The sequence below is a fragment of the Mobula hypostoma genome, chromosome 6 (genome assembly GCF_963921235.1).
Source record: "Mobula hypostoma chromosome 6, sMobHyp1.1, whole genome shotgun sequence".
NCBI classification, from domain to species: domain Eukaryota; kingdom Metazoa; phylum Chordata; class Chondrichthyes; order Myliobatiformes; family Myliobatidae; genus Mobula; species Mobula hypostoma.
In genome coordinates this window covers 86,425,528-86,444,590 of record NC_086102.1, presented here as the reverse complement: position 1 = coordinate 86,444,590, position 19,063 = coordinate 86,425,528, and the positions used below count along the sequence as shown (strand labels likewise).

Genomic DNA, 19,063 nt, shown 5'->3' with positions numbered 1-19,063 from the left:
ATTGGGGTCTCGGCCTGAAACGTCGACTGCACCTCTTCCTAGAGATGCTGCCTGGCCTGCTGCGTTCACCAGCAACTTTGATGTGTGTTGCTTGAATTTCCAGCATCTGCAGAATTCCTGTTGTTTGCGTTTAACTTCCTATTGTGCTTGTTCTTATTGGAAGAAGTCAGAAATTTGGATCCTAGGAGAACTAATAAAGTGCATTTTATACATGGTAATGCACTGCAGCCATTGTGCCCCAGTGATGGAGGTGATGCATGTTTAGTGAGGTGGATTGGGTACGAGTCAAGCAAACTGTTTTATCTGCTTGGCACTGTACTTCTCAGTTGGTGTTCCACCAGTTCTTTAGGTGCCATTCACTGAAGGTCAGTTCTGGCTCTTGGAATGACCATGGGAATCAGAATCAGGTTATCAATGACATCATTCATCCCTTTATTATGGGCTGTGTCCTGTGATGATGGCGATCACGGTCCCTCCATGACTCTTACTAGCTCTTCTTTCAGTTAGTCCTGACAAAGGGTCTCGCCCCAAAACGTCGACTGTACTTCTTCCTGCAGATGCTGCCTGGCCTGCTGCGTTCACCAGCAACTTTGATGTGTGTTGCTTGAATTTCCAGCATCTGCAGATTTCCTCGTGTTTGCGTTTATGAATTTTCTTCTTTTGAAGTGATTTGCCATTGCCTTCTTCTGGGCAGTGGACACAGACGGGTGATCCCAGCCATTAACAATACACTTCAAAGATGATCTCCCACAAGCATGAGAAAATCTGCAGATGCTGTAAATCTGGGCAACACACAAAATGCTCAGCGGCCAGGCAGCCTCTCCGAAAAGAGTACAGTCGACGTTTCAGCCCGGAATGTTGCCTGGCCTGCCGAGTTCCTTCAGCATTATGTGTGTGTTGTTCCCACTCCACCCTCCCACCCAGTCCAACCCTAGAGCAGTCCTGCGGCGTTCGGTGGACTTGTGGGCTCGCAGATAACGGGCTTCCGACATCCCCAGCGGTTTTTCAGCCCAGTAGACCAGGGCTTCCAGGCTTCGACTTCTAGACTTCCGACTGGCCTTTGGCATACCCTAGGAATTGCCTATGTCAGGATCCCGAACTCCAGACTAGCGGAGGCTCTTGTGCCTCTCGCTCCCACGGACACCCAGTACTCGGGACCCCCTGATCTTGTGGGGGGGGGGGGCAACCCTTGTTCTCGCTAGTTTCTTAAACTTCAAAAACTTGAATTTCAGCGTCCATAGCTCTGAATGGTACAGGAAATGGGGTGATCTCCTAAAGTACCCTCAATTCAGTTACCCTAGAGTAAGGGCTGTATCTTATTCCTGACAACCACCAATTCTAATTTTTTCCCCTCTCTTTAAGGTCGAGACGGGTTTCTACCTCCATCCCAAGTGTATGTGATCTGATGCGGTATCTCCAGACAGGCGTGCAGGTCAACGCTTGTCTGAAGTGCTCAGGAATATTTTTTTCCGCCGCGTTAAAGGCGTTGCGAGTCCGGCGGGTGGTGGAGAGATTCGCGAGGGCCGGGGCGGGGCGACGCGACGCGACGCGATCTCGGGCAGCCGAGTGTCGGGTTTATTTGGGAACTGCGTCACGCGCGTTCCAGGAGCCAGCGAGCGAGCGAGTGAGGCGGTCGGCGGGACGGAATTAAAGCGGTCGCGAGTCCCACCATGGTGAAAGTGGCCTTCAACTCCGCGCTCGGCCAGAAGGCGCCCAAGAAGGATGAGAACAACGAGACGCTGATCATCCCCGAGAAGGTGGGTGAGCTCGCTGTTTCGAGGTGGTCTCCTTTGTGAGGCGAGCGTCAAAGTCTCTTCCGGACGCTTTCACCCGTCCGTGCTTGCGGCGGGTGATCTCGGTGTAGATCGACCTGCCTTCCCTGCCCCCGCCTCCCCCCGTGGGTTGCGGGTGGTGTTCGGCCCTCAGAAGGTAGGGTGGAAGAGTACAGACTTCTGGCCGCGACGGTAGCGGCGCCTGTAAAATGGCTGCCGGTCTAAGAGGCCGCCCTCCTTGTCAGAGCGGACTGCTTCCCTGCCCCCCTCCTGCAAGAAGCAGCGTCGTCACTGTGGAAGCTGGAGTCGGGAAACTCCGGCGTCCACAGTCCACTCCCGACTCCCCTGTTGGCTCCCGAACGGCTGGACTTTGCAGTGGGCGTTCTGTTGTTCTTTACCAGAAGCGATGTTCAGGGTCCTTTCGGTAATTGTTCTGCTTTTGCGTCGGAAACTAGTCTGTTCTGCGATTCCTTGTCTCATGCACAAGTCCTCCCTATTCCTCAGCACTGTGAGGGGAAGAGCAGCTAGGGAGAAGAAGCATTAACAAACGTTTGGATTTTAAGCAACCTCCAATTGGTTGGAGGAACTGTGGTTAGCCATCATGGAGTTGGGGGGGGGAGAGAGAAGAAGAAAATTTGATAAGGTTTTGATTTCGAAACTCCCCATGCCGACTGCGTGAATTGTGAACATTCTTCCCCTGAAGGTGTAGAATTCCCGAGTGGTCATTACCTTCCATGTATACTAAATAGGTTAATCATCTCCAGTTAATTGCCACTAACATTTGAATGGCAGGAGAATGTATAGGGTTAATGACCACATACAAGTAGGTCAATAGGATTGTTTCAAGAGCCAGCATACAACTTGATGGGCCAAACGGACTTCTACAACATTAGGAAATACAAATGTTATGCATTTTCATTGCCCCTCTCCCCCATAAAGCTGCCAACAACAGAACTGATCAACTCAAGATCACACCAAAGTAGACAAAGGCATGGAAAATTTTAAAAAGAGCTTATTTTGGCATTAATATTGCAGAATATGAATTAAACAGGGACGTTAATACAGACTGGCAGAAAGCACCAGTTACAAACCACACATTACACTTATCATTCAAACGTGACAACCATGGTCTCCAAATACTTAATGTAATTCACATCCTGATATTTTAAATTTATTTTGCACAATTTTTAACCTCAACTTGCTCCATGTACAAGTCAAGAAGTCCTGCCTTAACTGCCACCTCCTTGTACCACACAATTCTTTACCATAATCTGTGTATTACAAGACATAAAACCCAACTGGAGACACAAGAGGCTGTAGATGCTGGAATCTGGAAGACTCAGTGGGTTGAGCAGCATCTGTGGGAAGTGGAGCGGGGGAGTGGGAAAGAAAGGATTTGGCAGTTGGGCCAAGCAGTCTCCTTTCAGTTAGCATATATTTATCCTTGTGCAGGTCTTCTTTCCCTTTGATAACGTTTGGCATTCTAACCTATCTTAAGTAGATCTTTTCCCAATTCTAACAATTGAGCGTTTGTAGTTTTTTTTTTACAGACGTTTGAGTTATTTCCCAAAAAAAAGTCTCAACCCATTTAATTTGTGGACTTGGTCTTGAAAATCATAATTCGTTTCACTTTTGTCGTATTCTCCTATGTTCTACTTAATTCTCCTGAAGGCTAATCCAGTGAGATGTAGCTTGTTTCTTCCAAATATTTTAAATTTGTGGGTGATTTTCAGTTTTTTTAAAATTAGGCATGCCAGTAAATAATGACTTAAGGGGGAGGGGCACCAGGAATTATAAAGCAACTTTCCAATCTGTACTTTTTTTCTCTACACGTGCTTCCAGAAGTGTATCTTGCAAAATGTTGCTTTGCATTGGACTGCTGGTATGATTTGTCAAAGCTCAAAGTTCATTACTTGTTTAAGATTGTCTTAAGAGATTAATCTTAAAAAGGTGCGGTCCCACACTGCCTTTGGGTGTGGAACTTTCAGAAGTTTGCCCGTGACTTTATAATGTGATATTCGAAGAGCTTTCAAAATGGTCATGTTCCTGTTACTGTCCTTCTAGGAAATGGAGGTTGTAAGTTTGCAAGAGGCAATCAGAGTATGAACAAGCTGTAAGAGTACAGACTGCAGGCACTGTGCACTACAGTCAAAGGACTGAATGGATGGATAGATTTTAAGTTTGCATCTTTCATCACAAAAGGAAGATTTGTTAAGTTCTTGTTATCAGTGTGCTAAGATGTTAACTTCATTTTCTGAAACCTCTTCCTCTTCCAGTAGAAATATTGAACTATGCTGATTCTAACTACAGAGTGATGTTTCACTACTGTAAAGAAAGTGTACTGACTGGGTATAAAATGTGGTTTGTATTTAGGAGTTTGTGGTTAAGAATGATGTGGTTACATAACACCAGCTTCCCATTGTATAATAAATCTACCTGTATTGTAAAAGGGATAAACTGTGACTCATTTTAACAAGGAATATTTTGAATAATGCATTATCTAAATAGATTTAAAAAATCTAAATAGATAATGAAAAATTCATAGTTTAAGGACAATACAGTTTTGAGTTGTTTAAAGAAACATTGTATAAAATCATTTTTTTGAATTTAGTTGTACTAAGATTGTAAAGGGAAAATTCAGAAAACTGGGAATGTTTGAAGGGTACAGGAGACAGGATAAATGATGAGCCTGTTGTGTTTTGGAATGAAGGGAATATTCTTTATGATGGGGGTAAAGGTGAGGAAGGAGCCACTAGCATCCTTATTTACTTCCGCTTTTTCTCTCTGAGATTAGTAAACTTTTGAGTGTGCTTTTTCATCTCCAGGCCTTTTCCTCTGTTTTCCTCTATTTGCCTGATTTCCTTTCTCAAATCCTCCCCACTCCCTCATCTTCCATGTTGTTTTTCCAAGCTGCATAAACTGCAAACATATTTAATCTTTCCTGACCAAACAATAAGGATCCTCATATCCTTCAAAATTATCTTTTAACTTGATCTGTGGCTGTAGCACTCTCTAAACTAATCTAGCTGTACGAATTTATTCCTGTCCCTTAAATACTCATTAAATTTTAGTTTACTATTATCACTTCAATTACATTATTTTCCTAAACCCTTATTCTTTATCTATATTGTTGAGCATGATGTTAACTGAAGATTTACATGTGAGCTTGGTGGAATATTGGCATGTTTTCCAAAGTGCAAATGGCTGTCCTGTGGAATAGCACCTTTACAGCTCAATGTCGGACACAGATGTAATGTCTGCTTGAGTTGAAAAGACCAACATTCTACTTACTTATGAACATTATATCCACCTAAGGAGGCTGTTTGTATGCCATATATCTTAAAGTCAAGGATGTTGATGTTTCAAAAATTGTCCCACTCCCCTCTCTCCATCCTCATATCTTTGCACAATTAAAGGATTGTACAGTAGAATTTACCATTTGAGAATTAAGACCTTCTGAAGCGGAAACTCCTTAGCTTCTACTAATGGGTGGTGCTCCAGTTTTTTGAGCCTGAAGTATGGTGATAACATTAGAGCACAACTATTTTGTGCTTCCTGTCCATAGTGATGTGGAAGCTTGACTAATGTTATAATTCAGTTGTGAGAATCATATTTACTGTGGAAAACTGTATAGCTGAGTTAGCTCTTGGTTCATCATTCCTGCATTACAAAATGGCGTTTTCCCCATGAGCATCATGGGTTAACTGGGTAAAGCATACTAATAAAGACTACACTGAAATTGTGTGTTTTTAAAAAAAAACTGATTTTTAGTTGTAAATATCTTTGCATTAGTATGACGGTTGGATCAAGGCAACTGAAATTTGGTTTATTAGACTTAAAGCAATTTATGTTTGGTGATCTTTGGCATTAAGATAACTTCTTCTTTTATACAGGAGCCAGAGGAGGAGGTTGTGCCATTTAGACACCAATCACGTGTCTGGTGTTGGTGTATGTGCCTGGGACTAGCTCTTATGCTGTCGGGTGTGGTGGTTGGTGGTGCATATCTCTACCGATATTTTATCGTGCAGGTAGGAAAATAACATTTGGTTATTGATCTGTATGACTTTTTAATTGTTACTGTTTTTGCTGGGTGCTCAATTATTTTTGTGTGGTAATTACAGAGCAGAGTTTTTTTTTCTAGTTGGATAAACTAAGACAAATGAGGAGCTATACTGCCCAAACAATTTTTTTGTTGTGCAAATTATAGAATGTTTTGCAAGTTGGAGCAGGTTATTTCAATGTTAAGCAGTTCAGCTCTTTTTTGTGATTGTGTAGTAGATCGCCAACCCTGAGAAATGTGTGACAAGAGTTTGGTGGGCAACATGAGGAAGCTGCAAATAATTTAAGAAAAAGCATATTGAGATGTTAAAAACAGATTGTGCAGGAAATATCTAGGGGTCAGGCTGCATCAATGGAGGAGAATCAAAGGAACATCAGGTGACAGCTTTGCAGGAGTCCTGCACTCAGCTTTGTATTGCCTGCTGCTTTAATTCTTTCTGTTGTCACAGGCCCAGTGCAGCTTGAGCAACATCACCCCAGTACCCATCTGGGCATCTTGTGCAGACTTCTGGACTCAACATTCAGTTCTGCCACTTAGGATGACTTGATTTTTTTTGATCAGCTTTTGGTAATTTTGAAATCAATCATCCATGTGTAATATTAACTCAAGTGTGTTTTTCGTTTCTCTGACATTGGAAGACATGCCTGGTTTAGATTTCACTACTTGCACATTCTTTTTCTTTCTTTGGTTCTCTTGGCTGTTTTTGTCTTCCAACTGCCTTTATTCAATTCATTCTCAGATAATTTTGATTACAGTTTATCTCCATGGTCAACTTGGTTTCACCCTATCAGAGACATGGCCCTCTCCCCATCCTTCCTGCAGTTTTGCAAACTTCTTTTATTGTCTCTTCAGCTCTGATGAAGAGACTTGGACCTGAAAAAAAGGTCTCTATTTCTGTTCCCACAGCTGTGGTTCGACTTGAGTATTTATAGTGTTTTCTATTATTTTAGATTATATAGAAAATTTTACATGGGATAATCAACAACCAGAGGTCATAGACCTGCCCATTCACCTCTTCCCTCTCCTCCATTCAGGGTCCCAAACAGTTTCTTCCAGGTGAGGCAGCACTTCACCTGCAAATCTGCTGGGGTTGACTGTTGTATCTGGTGCTGCCAATGTGGCTTCCTCTACACTGTTGATACCCGTCATAAATTGGGAGACTGTTTCGTTGAGCACCTCAACACAATCCGCCACAAGCTGGACTTTCCATTGGGCAGATATTTTAATTCCAATTCCCATTTCAGTTCAGATGTGTCGATCTATGGCCCTCTCTTGTGCCAAGTTGAAGGCACCCTCAGGGTGGAGAAGCAACGCTTTATATTCTGTCTGGGTACCCTCCAACCTGATGGCATGAATATTGATTTTTCTCCTGTAAACAATTTCCTCCTCGCCACCCCCCTTCTATTTCCCCACTCTGACTTTTTAACTTCTTCTCACTTACTTGTTACTTCTCCCTGGCTCTCCTCCTCCTTAACTTTCTTTTTCTATGGTCCACTCTCCTCTCCTACCAGATTCTTTCTTCACCAGCCCTTGACTTTCCCACTCACCTGGCTTCACTTATCATCTTCCAGCTAGCCTTTTTCCTCTTCCCCACCTTTTCACTCTGGCATCTTCCCCCTTCCTCTTCAGTCATGAAGAAGGGTCTCAGCCAGAAACATCAACTGTTTACTGTTTTTCATAGATGCTGGCTGACTTGCTGAGTTCCTCCAGTGTTTTGTGTGTGTTGTCATAGACTTGATGTCTTTTGCAAATAATCAAAATGCTTTGTGGAATGAATGGCAAGATCTGGACTGTGTTGCTTGCTAGAGAATCATTGATAACTTTGAAAAGGCAATTGTTTAAGTGCTAAGAAGGATAAAGAAAAAAGGGGTATGGAAATGGAAATTGAAGAAGTGAGGTTCCGGTTCTGCATAGACTATGATTCTACATTTATTGGTATTTGGAAGAAACAAAACTGGATCTTTTAAAAATATTAAATTGCAAGGAAAATTGTGTTTCAGTGGATAACTGAAGCACAGGAGCACCATGTTTCTCAAATGTTTCTTTGTATCTTGCGTAACTCAGTTAGCTCTTGGAGGGTCGGGACTGCTTCGCCCACTCAACTGCTGCGCTAATGGCTTCAGTGATGGTCTTCAGGACCTGATCATGCCTCCATCAGTACTGTCCCTCACCAAGTGTCCTTGCACAGCCGCTGAGGATGTGCTCCAGGGTTCCTCGCTTGGAGCACAGTGGGCATGCAGATGACTCTGCCTTGCCCCATGTGTGCAGGTTTGATGGGCTTGGAAGCACATTGTACACTGCCTGGATGAGAAATTGGATGCGGTGTGGTTCGGCTTTCCAAAGCTCAGCCCAGGTCGCTTTCCTCTCAACCGCATTCTCCCATCTTGTCCAAGCTGCCTGTTCCTTCATTCGCATCGCCTTGCAGGTTCTCATCTCCTCTACTGCTGCTCTCACCTCCTCCTGAACTAGACGGTGCCTTTCCTTCCCTCTGGTGTCCATTTGGGAGTTGGAAAGGATCCTAGCCCAGCTTGGCCTCATGTGACCACTCCCACCAGCCTCCTGTGACGCAGCCTCGCCTCTGCTTCCTGAACAGCTTCCTCTGCCCTCCACTTCCTGCCAGTTCTCACTTGGATCCCTGCTCTAGCCACCTTCGGGTCACTTGAGTCCCTATACTGTACCACTTCTCTGGCTCTTGTTACCTTGAATTCTTCCTCCAAGGATTTGAAGGGGAGTTGCAGTTTGTTGTGGTGTCCATAGAGTGCGATGCTGCTCAGGCTTTTTGGCAGCCCCAACCATATCCTGAGGCGGTTGCTAACCCTCCTCTCTGGTCGAGATCGGAACTGCGTAGATGAGGAGGGTCCACAGGATTCTGGGAAGAATGCCATGCTGATGCACCCAGGCTTTAAACTTCCCAGGTAGGCCAGACTTGTCCACAGATTTCAGCCAGCCATCCAACTCCGTGCAGGTCGCCTGAATGGATGTCGTGTCCCTTAAAGAGCTGTCAAAAACCTTGCCTAAGCTCTTGACTGGCTTTTCTGTGGTTGGGATGGCTGTGCCTGCGATGCTGAACCGGAACTTGTTCTTCACCTTCCCTTCCCTCAGCATCATCGATCTTGATTTGGCTGGTTTGAAACGCATCCAGACCCACTCCACCAGCTTTTTGAGCCCCTGCAGAATCCACCAGCAGCCTGGGACTGATTCTGTGGTGACTGTGAGGTCATCCATGAATGTCCTGATAGGTGGTTGCTGTTGAGCGGAATTCATTCTGAGCCCTCTGCACTCTGGTTCAGCAGACTTAGTGAGCACGTTCATGGCTAGGGAGAACAGTGTCACTGAGATAGTGCACCCTGTGATGATGCCAATCTCCGCCTTGTGCCAGGTTGATGTAATTGCTCCTGAAGAGACCCTCATCCTGAAGTTGCTGTAATAATCAGCGATAAGATCTGATTCTGCTGGGGACGTGATACTTGGTCAGTGTGAGCTGCACCAGCTTGTGCGGAATGGAGCCGTATGCATTTGCCAGGTCGAGCCACAACATTAACAGGTTGCCCTTGTTCTCTCTGGCCTCCCTGATGAGCTGTGTCACCACACGGATATGCTCCAGACAGCCCAACATCCCTGTAGTGCCACCCTTCTGGACTGATGTATCAATATAGGTGTTCTTTGCTAGGTAGGTGCACAGCCAGTTAGAAGCTGCACTGAAGAAGATCTTCGCCTCAACACACAGCAGGGAGATGATGTGAAGCTGATCTATCTGGGTGGCATTTTCCTCCTTCGGGATCCACACCCCTTCAGCCACACTTCACTGTTCTGGGATTTTCCCCCTTCTCCAAAAGGTTCTCAGGATCTTCCACAGCCGTAGCAGGAGTTTGGGGCAGTTCTTGTACACTTTGTATGAGGTGCTCCTTGGTCCTGGAGCTGAGCTTGTCCTTGCTTTGCGGATGACCTCTCTGACTTCCTTTAGCTGCAGCTCTGACATGTCAAACTGCACATCTGGTTCAGGTGGGTCATTTAGGATGTTACGCTCTCCCAACTCCTGTTCTCTTTCAGAATCATTATATATCTTCTTCAGATGTTGTTCTATGTCTTCTTGCGAACATGCCAGTTTCTCACTGTGCTTCTCCCCCAGCAGCTCCTTGGCGAACTTGAAAGGGTTGGCAATAAAGGCAGCACGTTTTTGGGCCCTTTCGCGACGCCACCTCCGATGCCACTCTGCCCGGCGGAGGACCCTGATCTTCTTTCATAGTATGCACATCAGCTGGGCCAAGCCAATGCGCTCCTCTTCTCTTGTCTCGTTGTATTGGGACTTCAACGTTTTCATCTCCTGCCTGATGTTGTGGATCCTGAACGCTCTTTGGTTCTTCGAGTAAAGTGTTTTGGAGCCTTGCTTCTCCTCTTCTCCGAACCGTTCAGCTGCGATGCTGACAATGATTGTAGCTTCCTATCGACCCCTCCCTGCACCGTTGCCTCCAGAATTTGGTCAAAATAAGTTGTGCAAAAAAAAAAAATCGTGAGGTAATGTTTATGGGTTCAGTGTCCATTTAGAAATCAGATGGCGGAGGGGAAGAAGCTGTTCCTGAATAGCTGAGTGTATGCCTTCAGGCTTCTGTACTTCTTCCTGACAGTTTTTTTAGACGTACTCAAGTGAACTAGTCTTTGTTTTTAAAAAAAAAAGCTAACCAAATTTGTAGCAGCATCCAAAACTTTTTAAAATTGCTTCTCAAAGAGTTTTTGACATCAGCACCGCTCTGTGAAGAAAGCAGTGTTGTGACCAAATCAGGATTTCCTTTTTTTTAACAAGAGAAATGAAACCTCTCATGGATCCAACCATTGCTGGGGCACCATCAGTACAGATGGCAACACAGTTCATCCAAGACAGACCTTTTGTTAGAAAACATAGAAACATAGAAAACCTACAGCACAATACAGGCCCTTCGGCCCACAAAGCTGTGTTGAACATGTCCTTACCGTAGAAACTACCTAGGGTTACCCATAGCTCTCTATTTTTCTGAGCTCCATGTACCTGTCCAGGAGTCTTTTAAAAGACCCCATCATATCCGCCTCCACCACCGTTGCCGGCAGGGCATTCCACACACTCGCCACTCTGCGTGTTTTTTTTTTAAAAATCAACACCACCACTTACCCCTGACATCTCCTCTGTAACTGTTTCCAAGCACTTTAAAACTGTGCCCTCTCGTGCTAGCCATTTCAGCCCTGCGAAAAAGCCTCTGACTATCCACATGACCAATGCCTCTCATTATCTTGTACACCTCTATCAGGTCACCTCTCATCCTCTGTCGCTCCAAGGGAAAAAGTTCGAGTTCACTTTTCCTGGAGATGAAGACAGAACATTAAATATATCTTGACCTTTGCTTGTTTTGGATGGCTCTTGGCAACAGAAAAAGTTTTCTTGAGTTTCACCATCACTTACAAATGCTACAACGTGACATTTATTGGTGAAATCTGTTGACTCATTAACCTGGATAGAGAAGCTGTTTTTCAGTTTATCACACAAAACCTCTTCAGCATCATATGACATGTCATCAATATGTCGACTTATCGTACTGTTTGAGAGTGGCTGCCTTCTTGCCCGAACAAAAACCATGCAAGAGCCCATTCTTGAGCTGCTATATGTGGATGACTGTGCTCCCCTCATGCACACAGAGGATGCGCTACAGGCTGCAGTCACAGTTTGCCAAGGCTGCAAGGGCTTACAGGTTAACGGTCAGTCTGAAGGAAACAATGATTCTCCATCAGAAACCCTCTCATGGCGTTTACATCCCAGCTCAGATCATTGACGACCACCCTCTCACCACGGTTGAGCAGTTCACCTACCTGGGCAGCGTCATCTCCAGTGCTGCTATGGTAGTAAGGGACATTGACCATTGACCTGCCAGAGCTAGCAATGCCTTCAGGCACCTTCAGAAATGTGTGGAAGATCCACCAGCTGCATCTGTCTACAAAAATCTGGGTGTACAGGGCTGCCTTCAAAATAGCACTGCTATGTCTCTTCCAATATTTGTATATCTGTATACTTGTAATGCCACTGTGACACTGTAATTTCCAATAAAGTATCTATCTGTACGGCTCCGAAATCCGGGTCTTGTATCGCAAGTGTGACGAAAAACCAAGTTATCAGAAGATTGATGCTGATGAGAGAGATAAGTGAGACAATGGAGAAACATTCAAAATGCTAATAAGAGAGAAGAGAGAGATTAACGAGAAAGAAACACATATCAGAATATTGACAGACTGGTTGCTTTGAACCTGAACTGTTTGAAGTTTGTTGGACAGGCGATACCCCAGCAGGGGGATAAAAAGAACAGGTTCGCTAAGGCACAACAGACACCACGAGATAACGAGACCCTGGAAGAGCGGTGTGCCCCCACAAGTTGGTGGAAGTTGGAGGTCTGGTTCGAGGAAACTGACCATAGACTGACAGGGTGAAAAGAGACGATCGGCAGGAACCTGGTGTGTGTGTCCGCCCTTGCCTGGGTGCTAGGTTCACCGCGGAAGAACAGTCGTATCCGGAACGGAGGGGTCACAGTCGGTGACCACAGAAGACATAAAAGGGTTCGCCCGAAAGCTAACTGCGAAGAACATCAAAGGTCTGTTTGAATCAAAATTTGCATTTTCTCTCTCTCTCCAACTGCACGACAGCAATTACTGCGAACTGTACTAAGCTGAACTGAACTCTGCGTCACTTGAGACTGATCATTTTACCCCTACACTGCAATAGAGCTTGGTTGATCCTATTACCCTAGTTCTGCGTACATGTGTGTTTTATTATTGCTAACTTGTTGCATTTATATCCTTACGATTAGAATACTGTGTTACTTCTTTAATAAAACTTTGGCAACCCAGTTACGGGGTACGGAACACAAGCAAATCCGATTGCTCGAGCACTTCCATCAGCGCTGCCTCCACTCCATCATGGGTATCAGTTGGCAGGATCGTGTCTCCAACAACAAGATCCTGGAGAAGGCTCAACTTTCAAGCATTGAAGCCACTTTAGCAGCTCCACAAGGACAACTCCAGGTTACCAAAATTATTCTATTGAGAATTCTCATGGCAAGAGATCGTGGTGCCCTGTGCAAAAGGTACAAAGACCAACTTATGCAGCAGCGCTCTCAGGCAAATAATAAGGTCAATGAGTGGCAGCACCTGGCATGTGACAGAGACCGCTGGAGAATATTGATCTACAAGGCAGCCAGAAATTTTGAGGAATCCAGAAGAGCGACTGCTGAAGAGAAGTGGATATGCAGGAAGGATCCTACTACCCAAGTGCCTTAATACTCCCATGTCCCTACTACTTCAGAGTCTGCAGATCCAGAATTGGTCTCTACAGTCACCAATGATCATGCTGTCGCTCCTAAGGACGCTTCGTCGCTCCTAAGGACGCTTCTTCCCTCCTGATCTTCGCAACCGAAGAACCAGCTATCATCATTGAGTGTGAAACCTTTTCAATTTCTCGTACTGCATCTTATCCTAGCATTTTACCCACGATAATTTTACATGCTGGCGTTATTAGGTTCTCACCAACTGTGTGACTTCATTTTTCTGGGTAATGAGTTCTGCTACGTAAATAACTTGCTTCTTGGATCCTTTTACTGACTGTGACTTCATTAACAAAAGCTTTACTGTTTGTTTTGAGATTCCAATAGCCATTTAAAATAATCAGCACTTTTATGTGTCTGTGATTTATTTGTAAGTTGTTTGCCAGACTAGGCACGTTGGAATAGGACAACTTGGATCACCAGTCCATGTAAAACCCATCGTTACGTAGCTTTCATGGTAAAGACGGAATTTTTGTGTCTGCTATTGCACTGGTGCAGTGAAATGACTCAAAAGATTGTAATTCCAATATCGCCACATTGGACTGTCAGATATGTCTGTAAAATACGAGGGTTAATAAACTTTAAAAATGGGTGAGTCCATATAATGCTCGGAAAACACACTTCGTACTAGTCGGCCTACTGTCCTCCACTCCATGCAATACCACACTCACCAATTATCAGCCTACTGTCCTTCCCTATCTCAGGTCAAAAACTGAGAGTGGATTCAACCAAGTGACCGCAGTCCTACTGTGCACTGCCATACTGGGCTGAGGGACCTCTAGTGAGATTGCTAATGGGCTTGCTCAGTCACTGCCCACCACTGTGAGTGATAGCATCGCACGAAGTTCAAAAAGCAATTTTTGTTTTAAATCATGATCTCTCTCAGAACCTTGGTTGAGAAACCCTGGACTACAGCATGAAGGAAATCTACATTTGAGCTATAACACCTTTTGGATGTGAGGTTAAATCAAGGCCAGTCTGGTCCCTCAAGTGGACTTAAATTCCCAAGATAGTATTTATGACAAAAAGAGTTGTTTTGTGGAGTCATCTGAATATTTTCGCTCATAATATCACCGAGAAAACATTTGTACACTTACTTTCAGAAACGTGCTATTTTTGATAGGCTAGTGCATTTCCTTCAAAGGGCATTTCCTTACTTATAAAATATTTTGGATTATAGTGAAATAGTTGTGAAAGGTTGGTTTTATTTTTTAATTTAGAGATACAATGTGAACTACGTCCTTTCGGCCCTTTGAGCTATACCACTCAGCAACCCCTGACAACTCCAATTTAACCCTAAACTATTCATGGGATACTCTACCATGAACAATTAACCTACCCAAAATGTCTTTGGACAATGGGAGGAAACTGAGGGACCCAGATCAAACCTACGCGTGCCATGGGGAGGTCATACAGAGACTCGTTGCAGAAGAAAAGACGCTGGGATATAAACTCTGCCCCAAGTTGCTGTAGCATTGCGCTAACCGCTACGCTACCATTCTAAGTTAATGGAAATCTCGGCGGCACAGGGATTATTTATCCTCCTCTTCCAAACCAGCTTGGTCTAGTTTTGATGGGAAATCTTCGGTTTAGATATCAGATTAGCAGTAATTTAATGGAACTTGTATCAATCTGAGATTTAAAACTCTATTAAGAATTGCGCTGAGGATGAAGGCTAGAATTTCTGGAGAAAATCTTTAATTTGGTCTTGCATCCTGTATCTCTTCTACTACAATTAATTTGTCTTCTTTGTTTTGCACAATTGAGGACTTGGTAATAAGAACTGATTTACTGAAATTTTCTTGCTGGTTTACTTAACTGAAACATTGCTTCAGCTTGAATTGGGGTTCTCTTTAAATAGTTAAACTTTGCAGAAATTGGTCCCACAGTTTTAATAGAAATATCATTGATGTTTTGCATTTTCTTTTGTTCCAGGAAGGTGAAGTTTTCTTTTGTGGTCTCAAGTACAGTGATCCTAAAGACTACATTGTCCCTGAAATTGGTGCTGATTCACAAGTAGCTCCATACCAATCAATTGAAGAAAATATTCGAATTTTGGAAAATGATGGAGTTGAACTGATCAATGTTCTTGTCCCAGAGTTTGCTGATGGTGACCCTGCAGATATTGTTCATGATTTCCATAGGGTATGCTTTAATTGCTACATGTGCATTTAATTACATTTAATATTTTTAAAATGTCTTTTGTCATTCTTGAGTGTTTTCAATCAAATATTTAAAATCTGTATTCCAAGGTGAAACTTTTTTGTGCAATTTGAGCCTTTTTATTGAAAGTGTAATTGTGACAGACAGGATGTTATTATTTGGGAATCAACCAACTAGTTGCTTTTCAAAAAAGGGTGGGTTAAGTCAACATACAGTATTTGAATATTAGGAAACATTTGAAATTGGGCTGAGTATTAAGTATGTATATTTTTTTTCATTCCTAGGGTTTGACGGCATATCTGGACTTGGGTTTGAATAAATGCTATGTCATTCCACTAAATTCATCCATTGTTATGCCACCACGCAATTTGTCTGAATTGCTAATCAACATCAAGGTACGTACATTTTAACGTTAGTGCAATTAACTTTCTGGTTCTGACCTTTTTATGGCACAATTGAACTTAACGATTGTTTAGTTAATTGTTTCAGATGGAAATTGAAAGTGTTTGTTTAGAAAGCATAATCCAACCTCCTGATTTCTTGAATTTGGCATGGTAGGAGAGTTAGATTTTGAGCCTGCTCTCTGTTTAATGTGGCTTAGAAAAAAACATTGAATTTCATTGTATTTAAGGTAGAGTTGGAGTGTCTAGCCCTTAAACTGGCATAGACACTGAGCAACAAAAGTTCCTGTCATAAGAAAATGTGGACCAATTTTTAATTTTTTTTTCTACTTCCTTTGCTCCCCAATATTTATTGGACTTAGCTTTTACTCAACTCAATTGCAATTTGGTTAATTTGTTTTAAAGCATTTTTGATAAACAGAGTTTTGAAGAAAAGCCAGACTATGGAAGTAAAGAACCAGAGAAGATTAGGATAGGGTAGTAGTGGTCGGATGAAGCAAAGGGAATTTGATGTCTAGATAGTCAGTGTCTCAGTTTGACAGAAGGAAACAAAGGAGGAACTTTGTATTGTTTGAAGACATTAGTTTAATTTCTACTGGACAAGGAAAACAAGTTTTTAGAGAGTTGATAGTAATTAAACTGTACTATATCAATTTTAAGTGCACTTCTCCAATGTAACCTTGAGTTTCTCTTGAGTAACATACATCAAAGTTGCTGGTGAACGCAGCAGGCCAAGCAGCATCTATAGGAAGAGGCGCAGTCGACGTTTCAGGCCGAGACCCTTCGTCAGGACTAACTGAAGGAAGAGTGAGTAAGGGATTTGAAAGTTGGAGGGGGAGGGGGAGATGCAAAATGATAGGAGAAGACAGGAGGGGGCGGGATAGAGCCGAGAGCTGGACAGGTGATAGGCAAAAGGGGATACGAGAGGATCATGGGACAGGAGGTCCGGGAAGAAAGACGGGGGGGGGGTGACCCAGAGGATGGGCAAGAGGTATATTCAGAGGGACAGAGGGAGAAAAAGGAGAGTGAGAGAAAGAATGTGTGCATAAAAATGAGTAACAGCTGGGGTACGAGGGGGAGGTGGGGCCTAGCGGAAGTTAGAGAAGTCAATGTTCATGCCATCAGGTTGGAGGCTACCCAGACGGAATATAAGGTGTTGTTCCTCCAACCTGAGTGTGGCTTCATCTTTACAGTAGAGGAGGCCGTGGATAGACATGTCAGAATGGGAATGGGATGTGGAATTAAAATGTGTGGCCACTGGGAGATCCTGCTTTCTCTGGCGGACAGAGCGTAGATGTTCAGCAAAGCGATCTCCCAGTCTGCGTCGGGTCTCACCAATATATAAAAGGCCACATCGGGAGCACCGGACGCAGTATATCACCCCAGTCGACTCACAGGTGAAGTGATGCCTCACCTGGAAGGACTGTTTGGGGCTCTGAATGGTGGTAAGGGAGGAAGTGTAAGGGCATGTGTAGCACTTGTTCCGCTTACACGGATAAGTGCCAGGAGGGAGATCAGTGGGGAGGGATGGGGGGGACGAATGGACAAGGGAGTTGTGTAGGGAGCGATCCCTGCGGAATGCAGAGAGAGGGGGGGAGGGAAAGATGTGCTTAGTGGTTGGATCCCGTTGGAGGTGGCGGAAGTTACGGAGAATAATATGTTGGACCCGGAGGCTGGTGGAGTGGTAGGTGAGGACCAGGGGAACCCTATTCCTAGTGGGGTGGTGGGAGGATGGAGTGAGAGCAGATGTACGTGAAATGGAGGAGATGCGTTTAAGAGCAGAGTTGATAGTGGAGGAAGGGAAGCCCCTTTCTTTAAAAAATGAAGACATCTCCCTCGTCCTAGAATGAAAAGCCTCATCCTGAGAGCAGATGCGGCGGAGACGGAGGAATTGCGAGAAGGAGATGGCGTTTTTGCAAGAGACAGGGTGAGAAGAGGAATAGTCCAGATAGCTGTGAGAGTCAGTAGGCTTATAGTAGACATCAGTGGATAAGCTGTCTCCAGAGACAGAGACAGAAAGATCTAGAAAGGGGAGGGAGGTGTCGGAAATAGACCAGGTAAACTTGAGGGCAGGGTGAAAGTTGGAGGCAAAGTTAATAAAGTCAACGAGTTCTTCATGCGTGCAGGAAGCAGCGCCAATGCAGTCGTCGATATAGCGAAGGAAAAGTGGGGGACAGATACCAGAATAGGCACGGAACATAGATTGTTCCACAAACCCAACAAAAAGGCAGGCATAGCTAGGACCTCCGTCTCCGAGCCTACTTCTTCGGCAAGGACTCTTCCACCCCCACCGATGACCCCTTCTCCCGTCTTCAACCCTCCTCTTCTTCATGGACACCCCGCTCTGGTCTTCTGCCTGCTCTGGATCTCTTTATTGCCAACTGCCGACGGGACATCAACCGTCTCGACTTCACCGCACCTTGTCCCCATTCCAACCTCACTCCTTCGGAACGCTCTGCTCTCCACTCCCTCCGCACTAATCCTAACCTTATTATTAAACCCGCTGATAAAGGGGGTGCTGTTGTAGTCTGGCGTACTGACCTCTACCTTGCCGAGGCACAGCGACAACTCGCGGATACCTCCTCTTATTTACCCCTCGATCATGACCCCACCAAGGAGCACCAGGCCATTGTCTCCCACACTATCAACGACTTTATCCGCTCAGGGGATGTCCCATCCATTGCTACCAACCTTATAGTTCCCACACCCCGCACTTCCCGTTTCTACCTCCTACCCAAGATCCACAAACCTGCCTGTCCTGGCCGACCTATTGTCTCAGCTTGCTCCTGCCCCACCGAACTCGTTTCTGCATACCTCGACACTGTTTTATCACCCCTTGTTCAATCCCTTCCGACCTATGTTCGTGACACTTCTCACGCTCTAAAACTTTTCGATGATTTTAAGTTCCCTGGCCCCCACCGCTTTATTTTCACCATGGATGTCCAGTCCCTATATACTTCCATCCCCCATCAGGAAGGTCTCAAAGCTCTACGCTTCTTTTTGGATTCCAGACCTAATCAGTTCCCCTCTACCACCACTCTGCTCCGTCTAGCGGAATTAGTCCTTACTCTTAATAATTTCTCCTTTTGCTCCTCCCATTTCCTCCAAACTAAAGGTGTAGCTATGGGCACCCGTATGGGTCCTAGCTATGCCTGCCTTTTTGTTGGGTTTGTGGAACAATCTATGTTCCGTGCCTATTCTGGTATCTGTCTCCCACTTTTCCTTCGCTATATCGACGACTGCATTGGCGCTGCTTCCTGCACGCATGCAGAACTTGTTGACTTTATTAACTTTGCCTCCAACTTTCACCCTGCCCTCAAGTTTACCTGG

General features: G+C 44.5%; 1 protein-coding gene across 1 annotated transcript in view; it reads left to right on the top strand.

The window, feature by feature from the left end:
• Positions 1-1,570: 1,570 nt before the first annotated feature.
• The window catches only part of itm2ba (integral membrane protein 2Ba), a 29,606-nt gene continuing 12,113 nt past the window's right edge, over positions 1,571-19,063 (top strand). Inside the window, exons 1-4 of the mRNA XM_063051136.1 lie at positions 1,571-1,757; positions 5,666-5,800; positions 15,105-15,314; positions 15,617-15,727. Of these exons, the coding sequence (XP_062907206.1) occupies positions 1,671-1,757; positions 5,666-5,800; positions 15,105-15,314; positions 15,617-15,727 (543 nt within the window). The 5' untranslated portion in view covers positions 1,571-1,670. The remainder of the gene's footprint in view (positions 1,758-5,665; positions 5,801-15,104; positions 15,315-15,616; positions 15,728-19,063) is intronic.